Source organism: Meriones unguiculatus, chromosome 20 (genome assembly GCF_030254825.1).
Source record: "Meriones unguiculatus strain TT.TT164.6M chromosome 20, Bangor_MerUng_6.1, whole genome shotgun sequence".
Taxonomy (NCBI): domain Eukaryota; kingdom Metazoa; phylum Chordata; class Mammalia; order Rodentia; family Muridae; genus Meriones; species Meriones unguiculatus.
Genome location: NC_083367.1, coordinates 71,038,470 through 71,066,053, shown reverse-complemented (window position 1 = coordinate 71,066,053; position 27,584 = coordinate 71,038,470). Strand labels below are relative to the sequence as shown.

Here is a 27,584-nt window from a genome sequence, read left to right as displayed (position 1 = left end):
TATGTTAAAAAGCAGGCACCCTTTCTTTGATTTTAAGATGCTTTGCAAAATTACAGCACATCTAATTCATGAGTGAGCTCAGGCCAAGGTAGCTTCCTGTTGACAAGCTGATGGGCATTTCCTGGAGCTGTCAGGAGCACAGTCATCTTCAGAGCTGCAAATAAAAGTCCATGCCCTCACACGCTGCAGAAGCAAACCAGCAAACCCTGCTTCCTAGTGCTGCCTCTGTGTAGCGATGTGCTTCATTCCTGCCTTTTCCTTCGATTTCAAACCTCAGTTCAGACTGTCAGCGCGGATTTAACTTCTTCCTTTAGGTGACCTTTATGGCATACTTACTCTTTTTCTAAATATTTAAAATCCATTCTTGTTCTTCTTAATATATGCTGGTTTTCCACCCTAGAAATTTTAGAAAAGATTCTTTCTATGCATTTTGTTCTCTCTTGCTTTCTCTATCTCTCTCTCTCTCTCTCTCTCTCTGTGTGTGTGTGTGTCTGTGTCTGTGTCTGTGTGTGTCTGTGTGTCTGTTCCCAGAAAACACAGGGTCACACACAGGCTAACCCTGCACTCTGCCACTGAACCACATACTCAGATCCTTAGTACTTACATCTCTTAGTGTTTTTAATCGACCCGTTGTTGAGCACATCCTGTGAAAGGCAGAATGTTTGTTTTCTCTAGATCCCCTTCAGTCCCTTGTTTCCATTTTAAAAGGTCACATATAGATAGCTGGGAAGGACGAGTAACCTGCCCTCAGGGATGAAGAGCAGGACTAGAGGGTTTGAATGTCGGCACCGTCTTTTGGATCATCGAGACTTTATAGGATCTGTGTGCTCTGGGGCTGGAGAGAGGGCTCGGCAGTTAAGACTGCACTCTGCTCTTCTAGAGAACCCATGTTCAGGTCCTAGCACCCACGTTAGACTGCCCGTAGCTGCCGTAACTGCAGCTCTGGCGTGTGTGGTGCGTCTGTCCTCCGACACCTGCTCTCAGTGCTAACCTACGCCCATCCTCATCATTCAAAGTAAAATTAATCTTTCAATAAAGAGGTCTATACTCCCTCTCCGTGCCCCAATTTCTTAGTGTTGGAGAACGAGAATAATGCTTGCCTCTTGGGGTACTGAGTAACGACAGCTATATAAAGAACTCCTTGGTGTGGTAGGTGACACACCCTCCCCCCAACACTCAGAAAAATGGCTTTGCTTGGTCTTGTGACGTGACATGTTGGCTATTATGAGTGGAATGCTGACAATGAGCCTCACGTAGGATAATGAACATAGCAGCCAAGAAAGGCTGAATTCATTGCTGGGTGATAGACAGTTATGTCTTCAGTTAGTGATGAGCTATTTGATACCAAGTACACATTTCTAAAGTGCTGTGTCCATCCCATAAACACTCCCGGAAAAAAAAATTCACTTTGGACACCTCGAGGGACATAAAGGAACAAATAAGCCTGGCCCCAACCCACAGGGAACTTAGTCTAAGTCGGGGAAAATGAGCACACAGCCTCAGCCCCAGTGGATCCTCAAAAGGGTTCCTGACACCTCCTCAAGTGAGCTGAGGAAGACCAGAGAAGCATGCCTTACTTCTGGGCAGACCCATCTCTCCCCTTTCTGCAGCCGAATTTGCTTCTCCAGGCTTACCATCATCACAGACGGGTACCACAGTGAGCTCATCATCCTAGCTTAGGACCTAGGAGAGGCAGTGTCTGGACTTTTCCTGGCTTCCATCTTCCTCGCACCCCTCCCTGAAGCTCTTCATTCTGAGCTAAGAGTGCGCATACTCCCTTGCTTCAGCATCTGCCGTGGGTTAGAACACAGTTTGTACAACCCGACAGCAAAGCTTCTTCTACTTCATCAGCACGTGTTGCTGCTGCCACCACTGTCACTCACATTATCCTAACCAGACTTCCTGTCCAATCCTGTGCAGGGACGACATGTCTCAGGGTTTCCTCGCTGCTGGCCGGGCGCGCTACCACAGAGCTTCCCGACCTCAGCCTTTAATCTTCGTTCTTTTTCACACTGTCTACCCTTACCTCAGGTAGGAGATAAATTAAAGCACTACCACAGAGCTTCCCGACCTCAGCCTTTAATCTTCGTTCTTTTTCACACTGTCTACCCTTACCTCAGGTAGGAGATAAATTAAAGCAAATACCTCCTAATGTCAAATGCCTGCACAGTTAACGTCAGGATCCCTCACATGGTCTGCTGTGCCTTCTGCTACCTGACTCTAACTCCCTAGGCGCCTACTTCCTTGCTGACCCTGTACAGAAGTGGTTCTCAACTTGTGGATCGTGACCCCCTCAAGGGGTCACCTAAGACCACCAGAAAAAAAAAGATATTTACATTATGATTCATAACGAAAGCACAATTACAGGTATGGAATAGTAACAAGATAATTTTATGGCTGGGCATCACCACAGCATAAGGGGCAGCGGCATTAAGAAGCTTGTCATACTGCTGGACTGGTTGTCCTGAAATTCTTTCTGATGCTACAGAAGAATACTCTTACCAAAAGCAACTTAGAGAGGAAAAGGCTTATTTGACTTACACATCCAGGTCAGAGTTCACCATTAAAGAAAGTCAGGGTAGGCGTGTGAAACAGAACTCTGCTTGAAGAGCGCTGTCAGGCAGCTCACAGCCTTATGGCTAGCTAGCTTTCTTATGCACCTCAGGACCAGCTAGTTATGACACTACTGAGTCAGTGAGTAGCAAGACGATCGCCCCCAGCTGTGCCCAGCCTGGCCAAGGACTCTAGGCTGGGTGATGTTGACAGTTAAAGCTACGGACGAGGTGCAACCTCTGGCTTAGACAGTTCTCACAGCTTTGCCTAATGTGCCGTTTGCACCACAGCCATGTGTCCCCTTTTTCCTGTGACTCCCTCCATGCCACAGAGGGTATGCCCACGGGGAGAAGAGCCCCATCTCCATGTGCAGGCAGGCTGAGCACATCGCCTGTGTGCCCTTTGCTCTGTGCTGTTATCCTTGGATTTCACCTTCCCTCTGGCTAATCTCCTCTCCAACACTTTGAACTTCTTGAGCTCAAGGCCCCAATATTTTTTCTTTGTAGCCACACACCAAGTGGTGTATTGTGTGAGACTGAGTTGGAGATCATGGATGTTAAAGTAGAGTGGGATCCAGAAAGCCAAGCTGGAAGAGGGAGACATTTTAGCTAGAAGGATGGGGGAGGGGAGGAAGCATCTGGGACTGGTAGGCCTAGCAGCGCCACTGGGACATCCTTCCATCTTTCTACACACTGTGCTTGTGTGCTCATCTCCTGAGCATTAGCAAATAGGCCATGAGCGCTGAGTGGACATATGCAGTAGAATCAGGAAAAAGCCAGAAGTGGCCCTGTGTAAACCAGAAACAGCAGAGGCATGTTCTGGGCAGGCTTCAGGCCCAGGGGACTGTTATGATCAAGGTGAAAGGAGAGGCAGGCTTCCAGTGGCAGCAAGAGTTCAGGAGGCTGAGGCCTGTCACTAAAAGTAGGTCAAGTGTTCGCATTTGTGAAGCTCAGAGGATGCCTGAACAAGAAGTATTCAGCCTGTGCACATACATAAGTGATTATAGTGTTCAGGGAACAGTGACAAGCCATGTAAGGGAGGAATACACTCTGCCCTCATTCTACTAATGCAATAAACATGAGCGCTGGCATCTTGAGTCTGTTTAAGGATACGACTAGAAAGAGTTCTACACTGTCACTGCTAATCCATTTCTCCTGGAGAAATAGACCACTTTATAACTATTATGGTCCCATTCTCAAAAGTCTAAGCACTACCTTCTGTCATTAAATGTAGCACACTGGTAAGTGTCTTGAGGGTGTGTTGAATTGGGAAAGAGCCGGTGTCTTCTCCAGCTTGCTTCTTCAGTGCTACCAGGGGCATTCTTATATGGCACTTATGCACACAGGGAACTATCTGAATTGAAATCATCTAGAGATAAAAACATGAATCATCTTCATCTTAAACACACACAAGCAGGAGTTATTTCCCCAAGCAGCCATCATCTGAGAAAAGTTAGCAACGCGCATGTGCTTATGCCTGTGATGCAAGCCATCACAACTCAGAATCCCAGTGTGCCCAAGCAAAGGAATCTCGCCTGCCAGAAGCAAGGGCATGCAGGGACTGCCTAGAAGGGAAACTGGAGATGGAGAAACAAGATGCAGTTTCCCTTTACCTCAGAGGAAGGACCAGGCCTTACTCACCCAGCTAGCAGAAAGCCCAGGTTCAGGAGCTGAGCCCTTTAACTCTTAAGTTCAGCTTGATTTCTCCATTCATTGTGAGCAGGACTAGCTAATCAGCAGGTTTAGACAGATCATCTGGGTCTACAAAGGAGCAGGCACGTGGTCTCGTGAACTTATCCCATGAATAATGATCAAGCATATGCAATGGGGCAGCCCCTATGTTAGACCCTGGGGTCAGGGTTTATGAGATTTGAGAACGAGGAAGGTCTAGAGTCTCTCGGTTCACTGTTGTCCTCACAGCTGTGCTTAACTTGGGAATGCCCATTTTTGTTTCCACTTTCCAACTTTCTCTAGCGTGAAATCTGAAATACTGCTTCTCTGATGTTCATCTACAGTAGCAGTCTTCAAAATGCATTTTTAAATAAAAGCTCACCGTGCCCATTTTGGTGGGGCCAACTGGAAATTCTAGAGAAAGAATTCAGGATGTCAGGAGGCCTAAGAATGCCTGGAATTCCTAACTCATTTCACTAAACGTTTTCTGCCTCATGACATGTGCCAGCAGACCATAAAAGCCGGCTTATATGAACATAAAACGCTCTTTGCCTTACTGATAACTACAAATAAATAATTCACATGACCACCCACCAAGACACCCTAAGACTTTCAGAGCCCGTGAGTTCCCCATGAAATATGTTCCTTATAATTTTTATAATCAAAGAGAAAAATAATGAGGGGTGCTTATTTTCTTCCCACTCTAAATTCTACAACACTCGATTGAAATATTTCTGTAATCTCAAAAATGTCACAGAAATATAAAAAATTATTAATGCCCTTTCCTGGTTTGACTTAAAAGGACGTAATTAAAAGTATTCTGTTACCTGCATTTAAGCACTGCAAAGCGTTCATTTTTTTCCAGTTAAACTCACTTAATCTGGGGTTGAGGAGATGGCTCAGCGGGGAAAGTGCTAGCCATGCCCACGTGAGGCCCTGAGTTCATGTGCCCAGACCCCAGGTAAAAGCCGTGTGTATAGCACCAACTCTTGTAATCCCCAGGATTATAGCATGATGGGAAGTAGAGGCAGGAGAATTCTTAGAGTCACAGGCTTGGCATACGCAGAGGAAAAACAGCCAAGAAACCCTCTCTTACAGTGGAGGTGAGGACTGACACCAGGCTTGTACTCTTACTTAATATGCTCGCTCTCTCTCTCTCTCTCTCTCACGACACACACACACACACATACTTAAAAAAATACTCCATTGCATTGGTTTCCTAGCAATAATCAGCAGAATTTGTTCCAGGGCTATCAGTCTGGAGAGAAAGTTGGTTTCTTTGTCAAAGACCTTTTTAAGAGCACTCACACTTTGCCATGAGCTCAGCTGTTTGGCTCTGGCCCAGAAGAACTAAGTGGGGATGAAAAGAGGAGCAGATAACCTCTAGCTTGTGGCTTGGAGAGGTCCTTCCTGCACACGCTAACCCTGTCCCTCTTTTCACAGATGGAACTGATTAAGAATATAAGCACTGCAGAGCAGCCCTATTTATTCACGAGACATGTTCACTTCCTCAACTTCTCAAGGTGAGTTGCCCTCAGCTTTGTGGTCAGTTCCTGTCCTGCTCCGTGTCACGAGCAACCCATTAACAGTCTACCTGGGTCAACAGCTTGGAGTTATCACCCTCGAAAGACATAGCCAGCCTAGCTAGCTCTGCTGCAAAGTTTGGAACATTTCTTCCTTGAACACCATCGGGAATATACAAACATGGCATCATCTTCAGTGAGTAGACTTCCAATGGAACAGTGGTTTAGCAGGGAGAAAATTTTTTATTTTGTATTGAAGCAAAGAGGCAGGAGATGAGAATTTTGTCATACGCATTTTTTCTGCAGTGTGAACCTGCACAGCACTCCAGGAGCAACACAGCAGTAATGAGTCTTCCTTCTGCTCCAGAGAGCTCACACCAACCTCCATCTGGCTTGTTTGTTTGTTTGTTTGTTTGTTTTTAAGCCGATCATCCAAGTCCTACATATTTGACATTGGTGAGATTTTTTTTTTATATTTGTTTGTTTGTTTTCCTTTGGCTTCTGTAAACTTTCAATAAGAATGTAGAGTTTCAAATTCAAATTTTGGGGCTTTTTTTTGTTAGATTGAAACATCAGGTTCTATGTGTCCTTTCTCTCAGTGGTCTGTTAACACCCTGAGTTAGGGTTTCTATTGCTGTGATGAATCACTATACTAAAAATCAAGTTGGGAAGGAAAGGGTTTATTTGGTTTACGCTTTCCTGTCATAGTCCATCATTAGAGGAAGTCAGAACAGAACAGGCAGGAACCTGGAGGCAGGAGCTGATGCAGAGGCCTTGCTGCTTACTGCTTGCTTCACATGGCTTGCCCAGCCTGCTTTTTTATAGAACCCAAGACCACCAGCCCAGGATGGCACCACCCATAATAAGCTAGGCCCTCCCCCCATTGATCACAGCTAGCTCTTACGGAGGCATTTTCTCATTTGAGGCTTACTCCTCTCTGATGACTCTAGCTTCTGTCAAATTGACATAATACCAGCCAGTACAGCCAATCCCTTGTCAACAAACACACCACTATTAAGCCACAACCTTTCCTTTCTTAGCCATTTCCAAGATCTGACATTAAAAACATAAATAACTTTAAAAGTCCCACAGTCTTTACAGATTCAAACACATTGACATTTCAGTCCCTTTAAAATAGCCAATCTCTTTAAAATCCAAAGTCTTTTAAAATTCAAAGTCTCTTTAACTGTGGGCTCCAGTAAAATAAAAAATAAAAATAAATCAAGTACTTTCTTACTTCAGGAAGGAAAAATCAGAGTACAGTCATAATCCAAGCAAAACCAAACTAACCGTCCCGTGTCTGGGATCCACTCATGCTCTCTTACACTCTTCCAAAGGGCTTGGGTTGCTTCTCTGGCTCCATGCTTTCTTCTAGGCTTTAGCTGGTTCCACTTTTCTGCTGTTGCTGTTCTTGGTGATCGTGGTACTGGCATCTCTGAAAATACTGAGGTCTTCTGCTGAAACTAAGCTGCTCTTTCACCAGTAGCTCTCATGAGCTCTCTTCATGGTTCTAAGCCTCAGCTTCACTTCATTGGCCCCTTCAATCCCGGGCCTTCAACTGCTACTGAGGCTGCACCTTCACAGTGCCAGCCCTCAGTCGCTTTCCGTGATTTCTTCATTCCTTCAAAGCCAGTACCCTTGGGTAACCGTTTCACTACCACGCTTGGCTGCCAGCCAGTGGTGCATCCTTGGCCGCCTCCGGAACACAGCTTCTGTGTGTTGACTCTTCAGCACCAGAATCAAAGAATCTTAAATCTAAATAGCAAATGTCCTTAAAGAGTCTTTAAACTTGGCTCTGAAACTTCACAAGCCAGGCCTCCGTTCTCTGCCCTGCTCTCTATCTTCTGAGCATAGAACATCCCACCCAGCTTTCAACACTCATTGGCTCTTCTAGCCCAAAGTTCCAAAGTCTTTTCACAGTCCTTCTAAAAACAGAGTCAGATCTGTCACAGGAATACCCCACTTATTGTCTTAGTTAGGGTTTCTATTGCTGCAACAGAAACACCAAGACCAAAAAGCAAGTCGGGGAGGAAAGAGTTTATTTGGCTTACGTTTCCAGATCATACTCCATTTTTGGAGGAAGTCAGAACAGGACCTCAAAGAAGGGCTGGAGCCTGTAGGCAGGAGGCAATGCAGAGGCCATAGAGGGGTGCTGCTTATTGATTTGCTTCACATCGCTTGCTTAGAGTAGAACCCAGGACTACCAGCCCAGAGATGGCACCACCACAGTGGGCTGGGCCCTCCCCCACTGATCACTAATTGAGAAAATGCCTTACAGCTGGATCTTAGAAACATTTTCTCCATGGGCTCCTTCCTCTGTGATGACTCTAGCTTGTGTAAAGTTGCCATAAAACCAGCCCACTATAGTGTCATTCATTGTTCCTTACACTGGCGTCTCTGAGGTTACTACTGTGCCTACTGGCCTTGCCATGTACTCCCAGTTGGCATCTGTCAGCCAGTAGATCCCTGGGTCTAGAGGCATGTCTCCTGACAAGCTCCTGAGAGCCCCTAGTGAGCAGTCTGACAGCATCATCCATACCTTAGGGTAACAGTTCCCTCAAAGGGTTCAACGAGCTTGCCAGGGGGCTCTGTCCACATGCAGTGGGTACAGCTGACCCAATGGGCCCTGTGGGCTGACACCTCAGGAGGCAGACTGTGGAATGAAGCTCTCCTGCCCAGCCTGATGTCTGGCAACCCACTGGACGTGGCAAAGGACTTTCCTTCTACTCAGGTGATCCTATGCCAATTAATGTAAAGAAGGACTAAGATTCAGGAAAGGAGCAGGAGCAACCACCATATGTTTGAAAGCTCACTTCCCAGGTCTTCAGTCCTCTACTTGATAAGCTACAGGTCTTTAGGACAGTAAAGAGACCATGTAAAAGGACCGATGGTAACGCTTGGCCAGGGGCTGGCCCTATTCACTGTTTTCAACATGGCTCATTACGGGGTTGGCTGGTGTGAGCACCCTGCCTCTTCCCTCCAGAAGTCATGTCATTAGTCATAATGAGGCCACTGGAACTTGTTACATGCTCTGGGCCCTGTGTTTGATAATTTGTAAAGAGAGAAATTTCTCTGGTTTTGGCTGTTCTAGTGACCTTCACTCTGTGTGCCATCATTGACTCCTTCAAACTCCTGTCCCTAGTGCCCTGTTCTTTCTAGGTTAGAACTTTCCATACAAACTGCGATACAACAAATTTTAATAATGATCACAGGCCAATTCAAAACTAACAAGAAGCCAAAACCAGTATCTTAATTGGATCAGCAGTGCCCAGCATGGTGGCTGTATTTTTTGCCCTAGCCTCTACCGTCAAATACAGGAGTGGAATCTTGATTGCTTTAGTTCTGGATGGGGTGGGGAGAGGGAAGCCTTTTAGAAGATTCCACATCTGCAGAACACAGTGCAGCCCTGAGCTTCGGGGCTTCTAAGCATCAGAGTTTTCCTTCTTACTGTGCCGCCTGGCGGGGAAGGCTCTCCGTTTTCCTATCTCTGAGACAGAGGCAGCTCGTCTCCCCGCCCACCTGCTACAGATGATGGGACCATGACCATGCCCTGTGAGAGAAGGATGTTACAGGAACCCACAGTAGCTCTTCCTGTCTCTCTGGCAGTTCTGGAGCTGGTGAGTCCAGTAATTCCACAGCAGACTCAGGCAGGCTATGTGTCTCTTCTTTCCTCTCCCTTCGCCCAGCTCAGAGCACATTGGCGAGGCACCCTCCATCAGCCTTCTCTATGCTGTGAGAGCTGGGACTTCCTCAGTGAGTTAGAATGTTTTTCTCGTCTTTGGAATCCTTGCATTACTTCTTCCACTACCAAAGTGTGTAGTCAAGAAGGAGGGAGAGAAGTCATGGGCTTCCGCTAGGGGAGATGGCAGGCAACAGGCTCCTTTTGGTTCTGCTGAGGTGTGAGAGGCTGACAGGAAAGGACATTCCCGGTACAGAAGCAGCATGAGGGAGAGCCAGGCAGCTGGGAGCCGGAGGAGTGTGCTAAGCACAGGCTAGAGGATGAGCCTAGCTGGAGAGGTAGTGGGACTTTGGTGGCCTGCTGCGGCTGCCTCTGTGGTCATCTTCCCTTCCTGTAGCCCAGGACCAGGGCCTTAGCCATAAGACTTCCATAAACATGAAAAGGAATTATAAAACCAAGTTGAATACTTATAAACTTGAATACTTCCGCAGGACAGCTGTTAAATTCATAGAACCAGGGGATTAAGGATCAGCTTTTCTTCTTTTCCATGGAGTATCTTTATTTATGAAAATCTTCATTATAAGTAACAAACTGTGACTATTCAAAGAAAGTCTCCCCCAAAACACAAGGAGTCAGGAAAACAACTAAGCTGGGATTGTTATGTACTTTGAGACCTGAGCTCTCTATTTTGAACCCTAAGTATAAAAACAGTTGAGCTGCTTTCAAGAAGCTGGTGAGCGCTGCTCGCGTGAGGCAGCCAGGCTACTGTGCTGTCCTTTGTTGATATTTCTAACCTTTTATGCATTATCTAAACATCCTTGCGGTTCAGCAGACTATCGGGGTCAGGCTCTTCTCTCATCAGCATCCCCTTTTTCTCACACACCTGCTGTGGGGTCTTGAGTGCCCAGCATTAGTGCAGGTTTGTTGGTTGCTTTCCTCCATCTGTCTTTCCCCACGAAGAACGCCATTTTTATCTGACATGCAGACAAGAAAAGCAACATAAAACCCTGTCCTGTGAGCTCCTGGTGGTTCACTTGTCGGCTGACTCCATGCATCCATTGCGTTGGCTCCTCATTCGCCTTTTTCTTTTTCCTCTGGGTCTGAAGGAACCCGTTGACCACATGCAGTTCTGTTCATCCAACCAACAAGGTGTTTCTGCAGTTGCTATGCCAGGGCCTTGCCGGCTCAGCAGAGATCTCAGGTTTGGTATGGGTTTGTAGGGGTTTTCCTGGGCTGTTCTTTAACACTATTTTGAACTCCCTGGGAATTTGGGCCAAATGTATATTCCTCCGGATGAAGAGAGTCCAAACCGCCTTGGCCTGGAAGTTGCTGCTCAGTGTTGGGATGCCAGAGTTAGGCCTTTCGTGTGTGTGCATTGTAGCTTCATAGGTCTTTCACTGTTGCTGCAGGACTTCAGGATATAATTTGTTGGTTTGGTTTGGCTTTGCTTTCTTAATCGTAGGTCTTCAGCATCAGCAGCCTCACAGGAGTGTGTCTGAGCTCAGTGTTCTAGACAGACTGCAACACACTCAGTTCAGCTTGTCCCTCCTCAGTCTCCCTGCCCTTTGTTTCTTGTTTTCAAAGCTTTTGGGGGACCAGAGAATATATATTTTTCCCAGGCTAGAGTTCCTCTCACCCCTCAGTTGGGCTCTCCTTGTTGAGGCAAGAGAACCTGAGGCTGTTGAAATAGTCAAGTAAACCATAGCTCTCATACTAAAAATTTCAAAAACTTAAAAAAAATTCTTCCCTTATCCTTTTTTATCTCTGTATTTTACCCAAGGTTCCCTGCTCCGACACACCCAACTTCTGTTCTTACTTCTGTTTCCTCTGCTTCCATGGTAGCCTCAATGCCAACACTAACTTGTGAAAGAAAGATAGAAAGGGAATGGAGGAACAAAGGAGCTACTGGGTGCCATCAGAGACATCGGATACGTTCTCAGATGAAGCCCTAACTACTATGGGATGGGGCTGGAAACCAGCTGCCCTTTGATGGTGTTCTTTAACAGAGCGAGCCAATCCCAGCACTTCCAGAGTTCAGTTTAGTTTCCACATCTCATTTCTAGACGTCGACTTTGCTTTTATTCTCACTAGCAATGGGATCCTTTTCTGTGCCCTTCCATAATGACCCAGAAGCTTCATCTCTGGAAAAAATGAAAATTAAAAAAGAAAAATGGATGCCAGTGTTCAATGCTGCTGTCTCTACCGAATTGGGAGTTGGAGTTTAGAGCGAGAGCTTTTCTGAGGGCTCTCCCTATTTGGACCCGCTGAATTTGTCTTCCTTGAGCAGTCTTCCTTGGCTCTCTGCTTTTTACTGTAGGGAGCAGGTTACCTTGGCCATGAGCACAGCCATATTGGTAGCCCATCAAGGACAAGCATAGTCTGAGTTTTCCCTCAGCTCAACTCATAGATTTTTTTTCCCCTTATGACGTCATCTTCCTCCGTGAGCAGGAACCCTAATGTCACTGGCCCAGCCACCCCAGCCATTTTCATCAGCTTCCCACAGCCAGTGTTCACCCCACCTTTCTCCTTCAGTGCAAGCCAGAGAGCAGAGTCTACCAGGATGCACACCCAGCCTGACATCTTCATGTCCATATCTTCATCTCTAGAGAGTGTATTGGCTTTCATGATTGAGTTCTGCTCGTCAGCATTTGCAATTGTTCCTAACACTAAAGTCTGTAAATTCACTGTACATTTTTCATCTCCGCATTCCCTAGAATTATTACTGTGGTTTCTGTTTACCATTACTCTGAGCCCAGTCTGGTTGAAAGAGGGTGGTAATCCAGGGTTTGTGTATCTGCAGGTAAGCTGGCGATAGGCTCGGCTGACTCCTAGGACTATAGTTAGCCTTATGTCCAGTAGCACAGGCGTCACCTTGCTTACATTTAAGAGCGAGTAAGAGTCACATTAGCAGGGATAACCTTGCCTAGGTTCAGCATGTCTTCCTGTGTGACAGCACTGGGGAATCCAGCATGAGTATATCCTGGGGCATGAAATTCACTATTGGAGAGTTCTTCATTTGTGCTCCTGGAGAGTCTTTGCAGGTGTGTGTTTGTGTGTGTGTGTGTGTGTGTGTGTGTGTGTGTGTGTGTGTGTCAGAAGACAACCTTGAACAACCTTGACTATCATTTCTCAGGTGCCTTTTGTTTGGGACAGTGTCTCTCTGGCCTGGAACTTCAATATATAGGCTAGGCTGGATGGCCAGTGACTTCCAGGGTCCTTCCTTCTCTACCTCCAATCTCACCATTGCCTAAAGTATAAGCACATGCTTCCATGCCCAGCTTTTTACATGAGGCCAAAGTCAGCTGCTCACATTTGGAAGGCAAGTGCTTTACTAACTAAGCCATGAGCTCAGCCACTTGTTGGTGGGTATTTTTAAATTGTATTGCAGTTTTCCTCTTAACCCATTACCTTCCAGATAAGTAATACTGAAGTATTATATTTATTTAACAAGCTTTGTGACAGAACAGCTTGGCAGTATTAATTTAGTTTAAACCTCTGAGATGATCTGGCTACCTCCCAGCCCAAATCCTTAAGATACTTGCATTTTATGACTTTCTCTGCTCCAGCTACTCACTCATGATGTCTCCTGAACTTCTCCTTGTGGCAGAATCACCACTTCATCTCTTTCTCTCTCTCCTCCCTCCCCCACCTCCCCTGGCTGGCGGGAAGTTCAGCCCTGTTCTCTCCCCTGCTTGGTCATTGGCTGTTAAGCTTCTCTATTGACATAGCAGGGGAAATTGGGGAGCAATGTTTACACAACCTTGAGACTGGACACTCTCAGAACAAGGATTGCAATCAGACATAGGGGCACAGAAATCAGATTTGAATCTTTACACAGTGCACAATAACCTTATGCCTACAGTCTTTATTTACTGTCTTTTTATTGAATAGCTTTAAAAATGCAAATATGTTGGGCTCATTAGTGTATGAATTAATGCATAAAAATAAACTGTTGGCTCGTTAGATCTACTTGATACTGACAGAAGCTGAAGAACTAGGAAGCATGCATGAAGGGATTCATGTCTGTATTTAGTCACCTTCTCTTGAGTACCTACTGTGTGCTACACACTACTAGATGACATAATCCCTGGCTGTACTGGAGCTTCACAGTCTGTCGTGAGAGACAGACATGTCAACACAGTAGGAAAGCCAGAGTTCAGGGACAGGTTACACTGAGGTTAATGGCTAGCGGTGTGTAAAGCCTGGAACACCCGCAGACCTAGCACTTGAGAGGGAGGAGTTGAAAGATCGGTAATTCAGGAAGCCTTAGTGTCAAACGTCAGTCAGCCTGAGTGACATGGGACCCTGACCCCCCAAAAACCAACGAAACAGTCACTGAAGTTTTATGACTGTGACTCAGGCTGAAGAGTGAACAGTGTCTCCTGGAGCGGGTGGGAGGGGTGGGTGTGGGGTCCATCTGTTCCGTCTGAGTACTTCTTGTCCTTGGCATAAGGCCAAGCACTTTCATCTGATGGGGTTATAGGTTCTCTCCAATGATCACTAGAGCCTTAGCACAGAGACAAAAGTTCTCTCCTGAAGTCACTAGAAAGTGGCCTCTGCCCAGAGCCCGAGTTCTTGCCGCAAGCTTCAGGCTTATTTTGTTGTTGTTGTTCAGGGAGATGGGGAAGGACCATTTAGGGGAGTTCCAGATTCTTGATGTTGGCCTTGAAAATCTTGCTTTTGGGCTGGCTCTTACTGCATGTGGGGAATCCTTGCAGATAGATCAAAACTTAAATGGCCACCCTTCAGCTCCTGGCCCAAGTGCATCCCACAACAGCCACGAATAAGCCCAACACAAACCTCAAAACCTAGCTAACACCCTGGGAAACACCATAAATATAACTCATTTGCATGGGTCTAGAGCACAAACTTTGTAGATAACATCTATCACAGTGCCAAACTTCGGGCATACCTGATAGACGTACACTTTAGTCATTTTTTAGATGGAGTCTCACTATGTAGCTTAGGCTATCCTCAGACCTACACGTCTCCTGTCTCAGCCTCCTCAGGGCTGGGAAATAATTCCATCGCTTGAGGACAGGTGCCTTGATTGGCATCTTTTTCCTGTATCTTTGTGTCATCACATTTCTTAACTCTGGAATTTTCTTTACCTGTATTCTTCTCATGGCATAGCCACAGATTATTCATCCTCATTCTGCCTCAGTTTCCCTAGACATAGATGGGGATAATTCTGGTTTCTAGTCTGTGGGGCATTGGATGTCTTCCCTGAGTTTTCAGTGTAATGTATTAAGAGCATGGTGAACAGTGACTATTCAGTGGAGGCTGTTTGCAGTCCACTCACCTTAGACCGCCTTGCTGAGATGGTGTGAATTAAAATATACAAGTACTGCGTCACCATCAAGCAATTCAGAATCAAGCAATTGATTGAAAAATCACCAAGGGCCAGGGTGTGGCAGTGGACTCTGCCTCAGCCACTGGGAATGCAAAGTCAAGTATGGTGCGCCCTATCCTCAACAGAGGTATGCCTACTGAGAGAACCAGGTATTTGTACCTTAACAGTGTCAGAGGGTGCTGTGCTAAACAAATAATAAACAAAAACAACTGGTCTCACGTGTCTCCATGGGCACCCCTGTCATGTGTCACCATTTCTGTTTCCTACATGGTAGCGAAATGCTTATCCATTTACAGTTGCCTGTAAATTGAGGGGAAGTGATTGCATTAAGTTGACCTTGAGGGACAGTTTGTCCCAGCAGGTCTCACTTTGTTGCAGAAGGGATGAGTTATAACAAGCCCTATTTGTGTGTCCCATGTTAGGTTTGGAGGAGACCAGCCCGTCTACATCAACATCATTCGAGACCCCGTCAGTAGGTTTCTATCCAACTATTTCTTCCGCCGCTTTGGAGACTGGAGAGGGGAACAGAATCACATGATCCGTACCCCCAGCATGAGGCAGGAGGAGCGCTACCTGGTAAGTTCTGTTGGGTGTCTGCAGCGGCTCTCCCTCCGCTGCCTTGGGGCGGTGAATCAAGGTGGAAGCCTTTGTGAGTGAGAACGTGTTCCAGATGACCCAGAACACCGCAACGGATTCCAGATTTGCTTTGCTCAGTTTGTCTTCATTGCTGCATCCTAGGACATTCCTTGGGAGTCCTGACCTGCCACTCCCATCGTTAAGAACAGATGTAGTTGGAGATCTCTCTCAGAGGGTTGCAAAGTTTGTTCTCATTTCTCATCCTACTCGGTTCCCATGGCAACCTCTTGAGGGAGTGGATTTTCACGTGAGGTCCTTGAGATTCCAAAAGGACCTAGGAGAACTGTTCGCCTGAGGGTGCGCCCGATGTTTCTGGCCTAATTGGTAGCTGATTGTCTTCCAGCCCTCTGACCTCAAGGCTGCATTCCTATTATGCTGCCAGTGACTAACTGCAATGCTGAACCTTGCTTGCTTTTTTGACTCCATAAAGGCCTCCGGTTGTTGTTTAAATAAAAAACAACAGGAATTATTCACAAAAATGGTAGGTGTTCCATTTCCTAACACCTACCCCAGGCAGCCCTGTACCAGAATAAAAGGCACATGCATTTTCTCTTAGTGACACAGTGACAAAAGCTTACTGAGGAGCTGTGAGCCCCGAGCATCTTGAGTTGTTAGGTATGGGCAGAACAGGAAAGACATGCAGACAGGAAGTCAGTGCAGATTTGTGTCTACTGCTGGAGTATACACAGCACCTGTGTCCACCTTAGGTCCTCATCACCCAGCGCAGTTAGTCACAGGGCTGGCATGGTGCCCAAACCTTTTTGATTCATAAAAAACACAGTATGTGTTTGGTACTGAGACCATTTTGGAAGTCACCTTGTCGTCATTTTCATGCCTTAAGAACCTGGGATAAGAGACACGGAGGGAGATTTAAGCATCTCACCCGCCGTGTGCATCTAGGTGACATATGGGTCACACAAAGCTGTCCACCATCCACCAGTACAGGCTGAGCATCGTTATGTGAACACCTGAGATGTCCTCAGAGCAGACACTCTGAGCACCGACAGACTACACCTCAGCCACACATGACTTCCTAGTTGAGCATGTATGCCCACTGACATCACGCATAAAATGAGTTCCAGGCTCTGTGTCTGTGGAATGTGCACCAGTTTCATGTTTAGACTTGGTAATCCCCCAAGCTATCTCGTGGTAAGAATTCTTAAAAGTTTCTAAGCATTTCAATATTCCTTCATCTACCTGAAGCTTCAATGATTGTTGTTGCTGTTCTTTAGTTTATGATGTCTTTAAAGTACCAGTAGGAGTACAGCTACTGATTTTTTTTTTTATTCAGTGACATGATATATATGATCAAAACACAGACTCGCTTTCTAGAGGAATAATATTTTTTAATCATCTTTGTTATTTGTATTGACTCTTAAAATGGGTTAACATTCTTTTAAAAGAGTACATTCTGTTTAATTAAAATGATATTTCAAAGATCTCACTCAGTCTTAATACTAAGAAAATGCCAAAGATATGGAAATGAGTCTTCTTTTTTGAAAACAGATTCTTTTCTCGTACAATACATCCCAACAACTCCTCCTCCCAGCTCCCTCCTACTTCCCCACTCCCTCAGATCCACTCCCCGTCTCTTTCCCTTCAGACAAGAGTAGGCCTCCAAAAGACAGCAACCAAACAGGACAAAAGCAAGATAGCATAAGACAAGGCAAAAGCTGCCCTACCAAGGGTGGATGAGGCAACACAATAGGAGAAAAAGAGTCCCAAGAGCAGACAAAAGTGTCATTGACACACCCTCTTCCACTGTTAAGAGTCCCACAAGAACACCAAGCCAACAGCCATGATATATATACGGAGGACCTGGTGCAGACCCATGCAGGCCCTTTGCTTGCCACTTGCATCTCTCTGCGCCCATGTGAGCCCTAGTTGGTGGATTCAGTGGGCCATGTTCTCCTGGCGCCCATCTCCTCTGACTCCTAGAATCTTCCTCCACTCCTTTTCCATGGGGTTCCCCAAGCTCCATGGGGAAGGGCCCAATAGAGACTTCAGTCTCGACTCTCTCCACACAATGTCTGGCTGTGGGACCCTGCACCTGCTCTCATCTGCTGCTGGGGAACCTCTCTGGTGATGACTGAACAAGGCACTGAGCTTTGAGTATAAGAGAATAGCCTTAGGAATCATTTCGTGGGTGGTTTTTCAGTCATGTTTGGTTCTACTCTAGGTCTCTGCGCTGTCTCTGTCTCCTGCGTACGCAGGCAGTGTAAGGCATGGGCTCCTCTCATGGACTAGGCTTCAAGTTAAAGCAGACATTGGTTAGCCACCGCAGAAGGTTCTGTGCCACCCAGCACACCTTGCAGGCAGGACATATCGTAGGCCGAAAGTTTTGTGGCTGGTTGGTGTCCAAGTTTCTCTTTTGGTAGCCTGCAGAGTATCTCTCCACCACAAAGAAATGAGAATGCAGGGGTGAAGGCTCTGTGCAGGCACAGCTTGACCTCTCTGCATTTGGCGGGCTGTATATTGTCCTTAGCAATGGGGCCCTACTGTCAGTTTTCCGAGAGTGACTCTCCACCCTAGCATCAGCCTGGGTTGTTCGGGAATCTCCATGAGAGGAAACGAATCTTCTCAGTTCTGTCTTTCAAATAGCATGTGGAAATTGAGGGGCCTCATGTGGGTTGTTCTTCTCTGTCAAAGTTTAGTGCCATCCTGTAGAGCAATGATTTTCAACTTTCTTAATGCTATGACCCTTTAGTATAGTTCCTCATGTTGTGGTGACCCCCGGCCACAAAATTATTTTATTGTTCTTTCATAACTGTCATTTTACTATTATGAACCCTAATGTAAATACCTGATATGCTGGATATCTGATTGCAACCCCTGAGGGGTTTTTGACCTGCAGGTTGAGAACCGATGCTGTGGAACGTGCTGTGTCATGATTCTCCTGTTTGCCTACAAATAATAGAGTAATAAACTATAGTCATCAGAAGGAGAAATTGCAAACTAGGGGTGGGAAATGTGGTTTAATGGTTTTGGGTTGGTTGATTGGTTGGTTGGTTGGTTGGTTGGTTGGTTGGTTGGTTTGGTTTGGTTTGGTTTTAGTTATTTTCAGTGCTGAGAATCAAATCCAGGGCTTTGTGCATGCTTGGCGAGTGTTCTAGCACCAAACTTCATTTACAGAGCTAGATTATTTTTTAAAAGCTCCCTATGCTGAAAGTTGCACTGGTAACTGCCTGTGTGGGACCTGGCTTGAGAGGTTCTCAGGACACCCCAATACAGGTCTACCTTCGGTGACTTGAAGGGCCCTCCCTTTCCAGGAAATGAACAGTGTTCTGGATAAGACTGTTTGAGCTGGCTCACCAGACTGCTTTCTGGCCAGGCTCCCCAGGGTGGCAGAGGGAACTGGGGTGGGAGGAGTAGTTGAAAGGAGATCCCAGGTGACTCTGCTAGCCTGGCCTGACTCTGTTCAAAGCTGCTTTCTTTTTCAGAGACGAGTTTATTGGGAAGATGGTCTATTGCCTTTTTCTTTTTTAATAGCTGAAGTGTCCTCTTTTTATTTTTCTATCTCTGTAATCCCATGACATAAAATTGTCCCAGTCAGACCCATCTTCAATTTGACAAGGCTGGATGGTCAGTTGTGTAACTCAAAAGAGGGTATTGTTAGTTTCTCTGTGGGGTATAGACAGCTGTGGGGAGACAGTGTTGGCTCGGCTGGACTAAGCAGGTCACCCCTTCGGGACTGTGCACCAGGTCACTCCCTGCATGGTTCATGCCCACAGACTCGGTGCTGGCCTGAATCAGGGTGCTATTCCAGATATCAGTGCCCTGAAGCCTCATGCTGTATCCAGTTGCCAAAATTCTCAGTGTGCCTAAAGTCAGGCGGAGCTTCTTAGCACACAGCTGAGAAGGCTTTTAGCTGAAGGGGCTGAAAAAGTGGTTGGTGCCTTCCCGTCGTGGGTGGACGAAGCTGAGATGCTGGACTGCGCACGCCTTGTGGATGCGATGAGGGGCGTGGGATGGGGACTGGAAAGAGTAGACATCAAACCTCTCTATCTCACTGTGTGGCAGGCACCCCCTCAGACCTTATGTTTCACCTTCTGAACGTAAAGAGACAGAGGACCCACCCAAATGATTCTTGGCAGAACTGTGTCTGTAACGACACCTGTTGAAATGTCACCCGCACTTCTTTACAGAGACGTCACCATTGAAACCACCTGTTTGAGGTGGGGTCGGAGCCAGGCGGTAGAGTGCTCGTCTGATATGCATGGTGCCCCAACTTCGCTCCCCAGCATTTCATAAACTGGCACCAGTTATGGGGGTGGGAAGCTTGATGTTATTCTCGGCCACGTAGAGTTTGAAGCCAGCCTGGGATATATCTGACCTTATCTCAAAAGGAGGATGGGTGATCATTTGTTTTCAAATATTCAAGCATCTTCTGGTTCTCTGTAATTTCTAGAAAACATCACAGTCTTGTCAAACTTGCTGATTCTTCTAAAAATTTCTTTATTGGCATTTGCCAGAGAATAATATTTAAATAAATTAATGACATACAGATAGATGATTGACAGTATCACCCCCAAGAAAGGCAGTGGCCACGGGCTCCATTAATTTTGTCTTCTCAGCCTCCCAGAGGGAGGGTGGCAGGAGAATATTTGAACTCCATAATGAAAGCATGAACTGGAAGCAACTCAGGGTCTTTGAGAGGAAAGCAAAAGACAGGGCTGTGCTGGCTAATTCATGTCCACTTGGCACAGGCTAGTGTCATCTGAGAGGAGGGACCCCATTGAGAAAATGCCTCCATAGATTGGTCTGAGGGCAAGTCTGTGAGACATTATCTTATTAGTGATTGATGGGGGAGTTCCCAGCCCATTGTGGGTGGAGCCCTCTCTTGGCTGGTGGTCCTGGGTTCTATAAGAAAGCGGGCTGAGCAAGCCAAGGGGAGCAAGCCAATAAGCAGCACCCTCCGCGGCCTCTGCATCAGCTTCCTGCCCCCAGGTTTCTGCCCTGCTTGAGTCCCTGCCCACACTGCTTCTGATGATGAGCTGGTATTTGTAACTGTGAGTAAAATGAACCCCTTTCCTCCCCCAAGTTGCCTTAGATCATAGTGTTTCATCAAGGAAATTGTAACCCTGACTAGGTCCTCCCAGGCCTCACACTTTCTAGACTGAGCCTCTGTGAGCCTGGGTTTCTCACACTGTCCTTTCTGCTCATCCAGCTGTGAATATCTGACCCCTGCTCCTGCCCTTTCCTGACAGCTGTGCACACTTCTATAGTGAAATACTTTGCACATGCCTCTTTGCACTTTAAAATTCCAACAGCCGTCCCGTTGAGCTTGGTCCTCAGTCATCACTGCAGCCCCATTAGACCACACCCCCACCTCCCCACCTCACCCCCATCACACACACACACTTGAAGGCAGGAAGGCGTGGGGAGCTTGTTCCCAGAGAGCAGCTGCCTCATTCAACTTGGCTGAAAACCATGGAAATAATGCATGTTTCAAAGAAAGGATGTGTAATTTACAGCTTCTTAATTCTTAAGGAATCCAGTGAATCATGCTGGCCATGTTCAGTTCTGGAGAAGCCTGACAGAGGCTCAGAACCAGCTAGGTTTTGCTTTTTTATTATTATTACTAATTGTTTCAGTTAGCCTAGAAAAATAATGGTTTCCTTGTGACATTTTCTTGCCTGTGTATCCTTGTATCTCTCTCAAAAACCTTCTCACCAATGCTCTCCCCTGTCCCTCCTCCTATCTTCTCACTGGTCTTCTTCCTGTCCCTCAAATGTCCCCCTTCTGCAGAAAGTTTTGCATTTTAATTTGCCTGAGCATTTGAACTCTGGACATTGTTAGCTTGGGCACTTTGGGTGTGAAATGCTGATGGGTGGAAATTTCCATCCTGTCTTCACTCACGGATGTCTCAGGCATCGTGAGAATGAAGCCTCCAGTTCAACCTCCATTCTGAAGCATCGTGTTTCTTTAAGAAAGGAAACTATTAAAAGGTTTGGGTTGTCAGTGGATGTGTTTCCAGGATCTTTCTGGACGTGGGAAACATTTGTTCTCTAGCTACTGCCGACTTGGCCTCTGATGACTGCCTGCCATGTTAAGGCCTGGGTCTTGCTGTATTGCTGCCTGCTTTCTGACTGCAGTAGCTGGTGAGCCAGCCCGTGGTTGGCCTCTGTGGGTCTTACCTGCTGGTCTGTACAATGGGACTATTGATTACCTTCTTAGCCTTTTCCGTGGGTTATTTCGAGAACCAGTTAAGCCCTTTATGCAGAAGTGGTTGGAAACCTAAAAACTTCCAAGAACACCTTGGCTTTGTTAGTGGATCTGTGTGACCTAAAAATAATCTCTTTGGTCACCAGTGACTTCTCAAGAGGAAGGGACATTTCCCCCCTCTAGTATGGAGCGTCTCTGCTCAGGGACCCTGCAGAGGCCGCTGCTTCTGTGGGTCCCTGGCATGCAGGGCCGGACCCTGAGCTGTCATATCTGCCGCCCCTGCTGAGGTCTCACGGCTTCCCTGGACCCACCCTGTTTCCGTAGAAACACCTCTCCTTGGTGTTCCCCATAGCTGGAGATGCGCCGTGGCCCAGTCTTCTGGCAACCATGTGTCGCATGTTTATTTGCTTGGAGCTTGTCTCGGCACTGGCTTGTTGAGCCTGCCTCCCTGTGTGAGGGCTGGAGGGGCCGGAGGAGCCCAGATGTCTTGCCATGGGGCAGACATGGTCCTGTGGCCTAGGAGCCCCTAGTCTTTCAAAGCCCACCGTAGCAAAGGCCACTGTGAGAAAGGTACAGTAGAGGAAGATAAGCAAAGAAAGACAACAGAGAACTTCCAAGGAGCTCTGGAGCAAAGGAAAAGCAGACACTCCGGGAGGCTGAGGCAGATAGATCTCTGTGAGTTCAAAGCCAACCTGGTCTATGAAGTGAGTTCAAGTCAGCCTAGGCTATACAGAGAAATGCTGTCTGAAAAGGAGGAGGAGGAGGAGGAGGAGGAGGAGGAGGAGGAGGAGGAGAAGAGGAAGCCACCACCACTGACCTGGAAGCCTTGTAAACCGGAGACTAGAATGCCACCAACCCCCTCCTGAGCCTCCATCAGAGAGCATCAGCTATGCCCCACCTCTCTCATCGGCATTGCTCTCAATATGCTTATCTCTGGAGCTCCCGTAGAACATCCCGCTGATCTCTGAGCACTCAGCGATTTATACTTGGAAGTTGAAATACCGCCACAACCCTCCCCAAAACATGTGGTCAAGTCTGTCGTCTACCCACTCCTGGTGCCAGTTTCCACCTTAGTTAGTGTTTTCATTGCTGTGGTGAAGCACTATTCCCAAATGTGCCTTGGGAAGAGAAGAGCTTGTTTCCTCTTATAACTTGTAGTCCATCATTAAGGGAAGCTGGGGCAGGAACTCGAGGTGGGAACCTGGAGGTGGAGCTGCTGCAGAAGCTGTGGAGAGCCGCTGCTTCCTGGCTTACCCCTACGTCGTTCCCATCTGCTTTCTCATAAACCCAAGGACCATCTGCCCAGGGTGGTACCACAATGGTGTGGGCCCCTTGTACCAATCCTCAATTAAGAAAATGCTGCCCAGGCTTGTCGGCAGACTAGTCTTTAGAGGCATATTCTCAGTGTGGTTCTCTCTTCTCAGATACTGAATTGACTAAATAAATATACAACAACAGCAAACAGCAACAGGCAGGTCATCAGGTTAGCGTGTCCTCTAATGTCAGTGGATCCCCATGTGCAGAGACTAGCAACAGCCTCTGTCCCTTCTTACATACCTATACACCATTGAGGAAAGGTAGGGGTGAGAGCCAGTGGGAAAATCAAGCCACCAATAAGGGGCAGGGCATGGAGCCATGTTACCTAACAGGACAAGGCTAGGGGAGGGAAAGCAGGAAAGTCAGAAAGATGTGGGTAGTTTTGAGAACAAAAGAAACCCAACTGCCGTTGAGGATTGGGAAGTGCCACAGACAGTCAGACCACACATAAAGGACATCCATCCCAATGCCAGTGGGCCACGTGGTGGGAACCTAGATTCTCCGTTAAAAGGGATCTAGTTCTGAACACCAAACATCACTGTGGCTGCAACACAGAGTGGAAGAGCTCCCAGTAGCTATAGAAATGCCAGCTCATCGTTAGTTGCTACAGTGAGATTAACCAAGGAGCAAGAGTCTAGAGATCACCATCCTCCCACAAGGAGGGTGCTCCAGGTGGGGCATGCAGGCCATGGAGGAGCAGCCCTTGCAGGTGCTCTTGCTGGTTAGCTGGATAATGCAACCCTAAAAAGCCTAACATGGCAGAAGACAGGCGGAGAAGAGGCAGGACGGGGAGGGGTGCAAGGACAGCAGCTTCGTGCAAGGAGAGCGTCTCTCAGTGCCTCCCTTGCTTAATTGAGGAAAGAATGAAGTCCAGGGAGGTTGCAGCCGTTGGGGCAGCTTTCCAGCAGAGGCTGTAAGGATGGGTGCAGATCAGCAGGAGTAAAGAGCAGAGCAGGGAACCGCCGCAGAAGAAGGAGCACTCTGAACAATGTGCATGCGCCTAAGAACAACCAACAGGCTCTCTCCGCGGCAAACCGCCCATTTGGCTGGAGCCCATGGATGGGGCGGAGGCAAGACCTGGTGGAGAGTGAAACTGTTTCTCCAGATGTTCCCTTGACCTGCTTTCTCCACCCACGGTCCCATCAGGACCATCAACCGACCACAAGAGCCAGCAGAGCGCAGCCAGGTGCTTCCTGCTGGCCACCTGTCCGCTGTGAGTCAGCGGTCCCTGCAGCTGTGGGCCGGCGCTGTACCAGGTGGCTAGCTAGCACTCACTAAAGCGAAGCTTTAGCCCTGGCTGCCCCTGGCAGTCACAGGGGAGAGAACAGAGGGATGTGGGGGTTGAGGGGTCAAATCAAAACCACCAGGGCCTGAGACATGCTACAGAAATGTGGCCAAATTGGTCTGGGATGCAGCCCAGCTCTAGAGGGTTTTTATTTGTTTGTTGTTTTGGTATTTATTTATTTATTACTTAAAAGCTCCAGAAGTGGTGCTTTTGTGTAGCTATGGCTGAGAACTGGTGAATTAGCCACATACCACCCTCCTGGTGAATTTGCAAGAGGTGTGTTCACTGAGACAAGGCAACACCCTTCATTCTTACCATTTAGAAAAAGCTGTATTTGTGTCTCTCCCTCCCCCTTAAAATTTCCTAGTTCCTAGACTTTTAATTGACACGTACTAAGTCTAGGGACTGGAGAGCTAGTTTAGTTGGTAAAGGGCTGGCTGCACAATCATGAGGTCAAGGTCAGTCCTCTAGATCCCAGATGTCAGGCCCGGGAGGTAGAGGTGCTTATGCACATTAGCTGAGTTTGATCTTTAGATCACGGGAGGTGGCAGGAGAGAGCCCATGACCTTTAAAAGCACCCAGTGGCCCTGATGGTGCATCCTTACACTCCCGTCGCTAAGAAGGGAGAGAGAAGGAGCCCGGGGCTTGTGGACAGCGTGCTCACTGAACTGAGCTCTGGGTTCAGTGAGAGACCCTGTCTCAAAAACAAAACCAAATGAGGTGAGGAGTGATTGAGGATAGCACTTGGCATTGGCCTCTGAGTTCCATGTGTGTATGTCTACATGCATGATTATACTCGCACACACACACAGTCAAACGGTGCAGTGCAGTGTCTGTTGTAACTATGAGTGTCCTGTGTATATCTTCAGCCAGGCCTATCACTAAACATTGAAGTAGAGAATTCCTGTGACTGGGAAGACAAAGAGTGTGTCACACTGTGATTTGAGCGCTCACGTTAGAAAGCTGTACTTCAGGCAATAGGACAGTGAACGTTTTGATGGACAAAGTATATTAACGTGTGGACAATCACCCTTTCCCTTTTCATAGGTTGGCAGGGCACCTGGAATCCATTACTGTCCCTTTGGGGGGCTATGTGACGTTCTTTAAATGCACACACATTGTACAATGACATGAGCTTAGAGAACCAGTTTCAAATGCAGCCAGGGAAGATTCTTTAAACACAGCCAGAGCCTGCTGTTAGAAGCAACGGGGCAAAGAGCCTCAGAAAGTGAAAAACCAGTGGCTCCATTAATCTGTGATAAAATTTGAATTTTACACCCACACTTGTCTTGCAGAAGCTGGCAGGCCACTAGAGTTGTCCCCGGTTTGCTCTGCCATATTTTTCCTCTGCCCAGCTAGTTTATATACACAGTATAAATTCCCCCAAAGGCTGCCTGACCTCCAAACACATTCTTAAAAATATTTGCTAGTCTGGAGACAAGAAAAGTAAGGGTAACACATCTAAGAGATTTATTGGAATCTCAGCTTGAATTCTAATTGCAAGCACTTATGAAAATGTCAATATTAACATGAAATAGCTGGCAGTCCTTCTAATAAATGTAAATTGAATTAGATAGTGTGTAATTGGAAAAATACTCCCTTCACTCAAGCTCTCAAAAACAAGTTGCAGGATCTCTTCGCTGCAGCAGCCTTGCCCTCTAATGGCTGAAGACTGAAGGACAGGGCTAAATACCCTGGGCTCAAAGAAGTATGGAAACTAAGAAGAGGGAATGACTGGCTACCATGTTGAGGGCACATTGTAGATGCCATCAGGAGCAGAGCAGGTGGCAGGTGGGAGAGGGGTGAGAGGGCTGTTGAGCTTCCCCCTCAACTGATGTGGAGGCTGGTATATGGGGCTTAGTTTCTTCTCTTGCTGTGATAAGGTCCTCTGGCAAAAGTATTATCCATTCTCTCCTGAGGGAGAAAACGTCTATTCTGGTGCACAGCTTGAGGGTGTCGAGGTTCATCATGGTGGAGGAAACAGGCAGTGGCAGCTTGAAGTGGTTGGTGGTGTCATGTCCGTAGCAGCAGCGGAGAGCGGGAATGCATGCTGCCCTTAGGTCTCTTGCTTTTACAGTCCAGGGTCCCAGCCAGGGAACGCTGCCACCCGCAGTGGGACTGTCTTCCTCCCTCATCTAACGTAATCGAGATAATTCGTCACCGCTATTCCTAGAAGCCCTTCTCCTGGGTCATTCTAGATTCTGTCAGGCTGACAGTCAACACTGACCCTCACACACCTGTAATTCAGTATTTGGGAGGCTGAATCAGTTTGAGGCTGGCTTGGTCTATATTGGAGTCACAACCCCCTATCCCCAAAGAAAAAAGAGAAAGAGTGGAAGAGGAGAGGACAGGAGAGGACAGGAGACGAGGAAGAGGAAGAGAAAGAGAAAGAGGAAAATAGTCTCACCAGAATTCTTTGGACAGAACAGAGTTGGCCCTGAAATCTGTTGGGCCTAAAGAAGGAAAGAGAGAAACATTAACCTGTAGCTCCTACTGCCAGTGGTCTCATTTACCCCGAGAGCTTGCTTCTCTCACGTCTTTCCTCCAAGTGCCAAGCGGGCTCCAATAAGTACCAATAAGAGAAGAGGAGAGGAAAGGAGAGGGAAGGAGAGAAGGGAGGGAAAGGCAGGGGAGGGGAGGGGTAGGGAGGAGATACCCATGTTATACATACCCAATTTCCTAAAATGCAGCTGAAAGCCAAACCTGCCTGTAAGTATAAAGAAATGTAAATGTCTGGGACACCTATAGAATGAGCACTCAGGACTGGATATCCTGGTGGTCTTGACTCATAATCCATAAAATTTGCAAAGCATACTTTAACCAACTACTTTTGTTCCCTTTAGTAATAAGTTGACGAGTGTTATGAAGTAGAGATGATTCCAATAAATGTGGTTTGGTGTGAATTTCATGAGCTGTTCACCTTTATCCATTTGTTATATTCACTGATTGTTTAGGAAAGAAATCAGGAATAAATGAGTGGAAGTGAGGAAGACTTCCTTTGGCCACCAAGTCTCCTAAGCCTCTAAAGCAGACACTTCTCTGACACTCAAAGCTTGCAGATTATCTGTGCAAGAGGTGCAGTTGTTTAGTGGACAAGAAATCACGCCCGTATTAGTCACTGTTGTGCCGCTGTAATGAAACACCATGACCAAGGCAGCTTACCGAAGGAAGGGCCAGGGAGACGAGAGGCCGTCATGCAGACAGAACAGCAAGCTGCAGGTGTGGGGACAGGACAGGAAACCCAAAGTTTACGTCCTCAGCCCTAGTCAGGAAACAGAGAGCAGACAGGAAGTAAAGCGAGGCTGTGAACCCTCCAATCTGTACCTCTCCAGCCGGGCTGCCCTCCTAACCCTAGCGAAACACCACCACCTGCTGGGGAACAGATGTTCAAATATCCGAGCCC

General features: G+C 47.1%; 1 protein-coding gene across 3 annotated transcripts in view; it reads left to right on the top strand.

Moving 5' to 3' along the window:
- Positions 1-27,584, top strand: part of Ust (uronyl 2-sulfotransferase) — a 336,745-nt gene that overhangs the window by 173,972 nt on the left and 135,189 nt on the right. For all 3 annotated transcript variants that reach the window (XM_060373474.1, XM_021646693.2, XM_060373475.1), the window contains exons 4-5: positions 5,667-5,746; positions 15,201-15,354. In XM_060373474.1, coding sequence (XP_060229457.1) covers positions 5,667-5,746; positions 15,201-15,354 — 234 coding nt within the window. The remainder of the gene's footprint in view (positions 1-5,666; positions 5,747-15,200; positions 15,355-27,584) is intronic.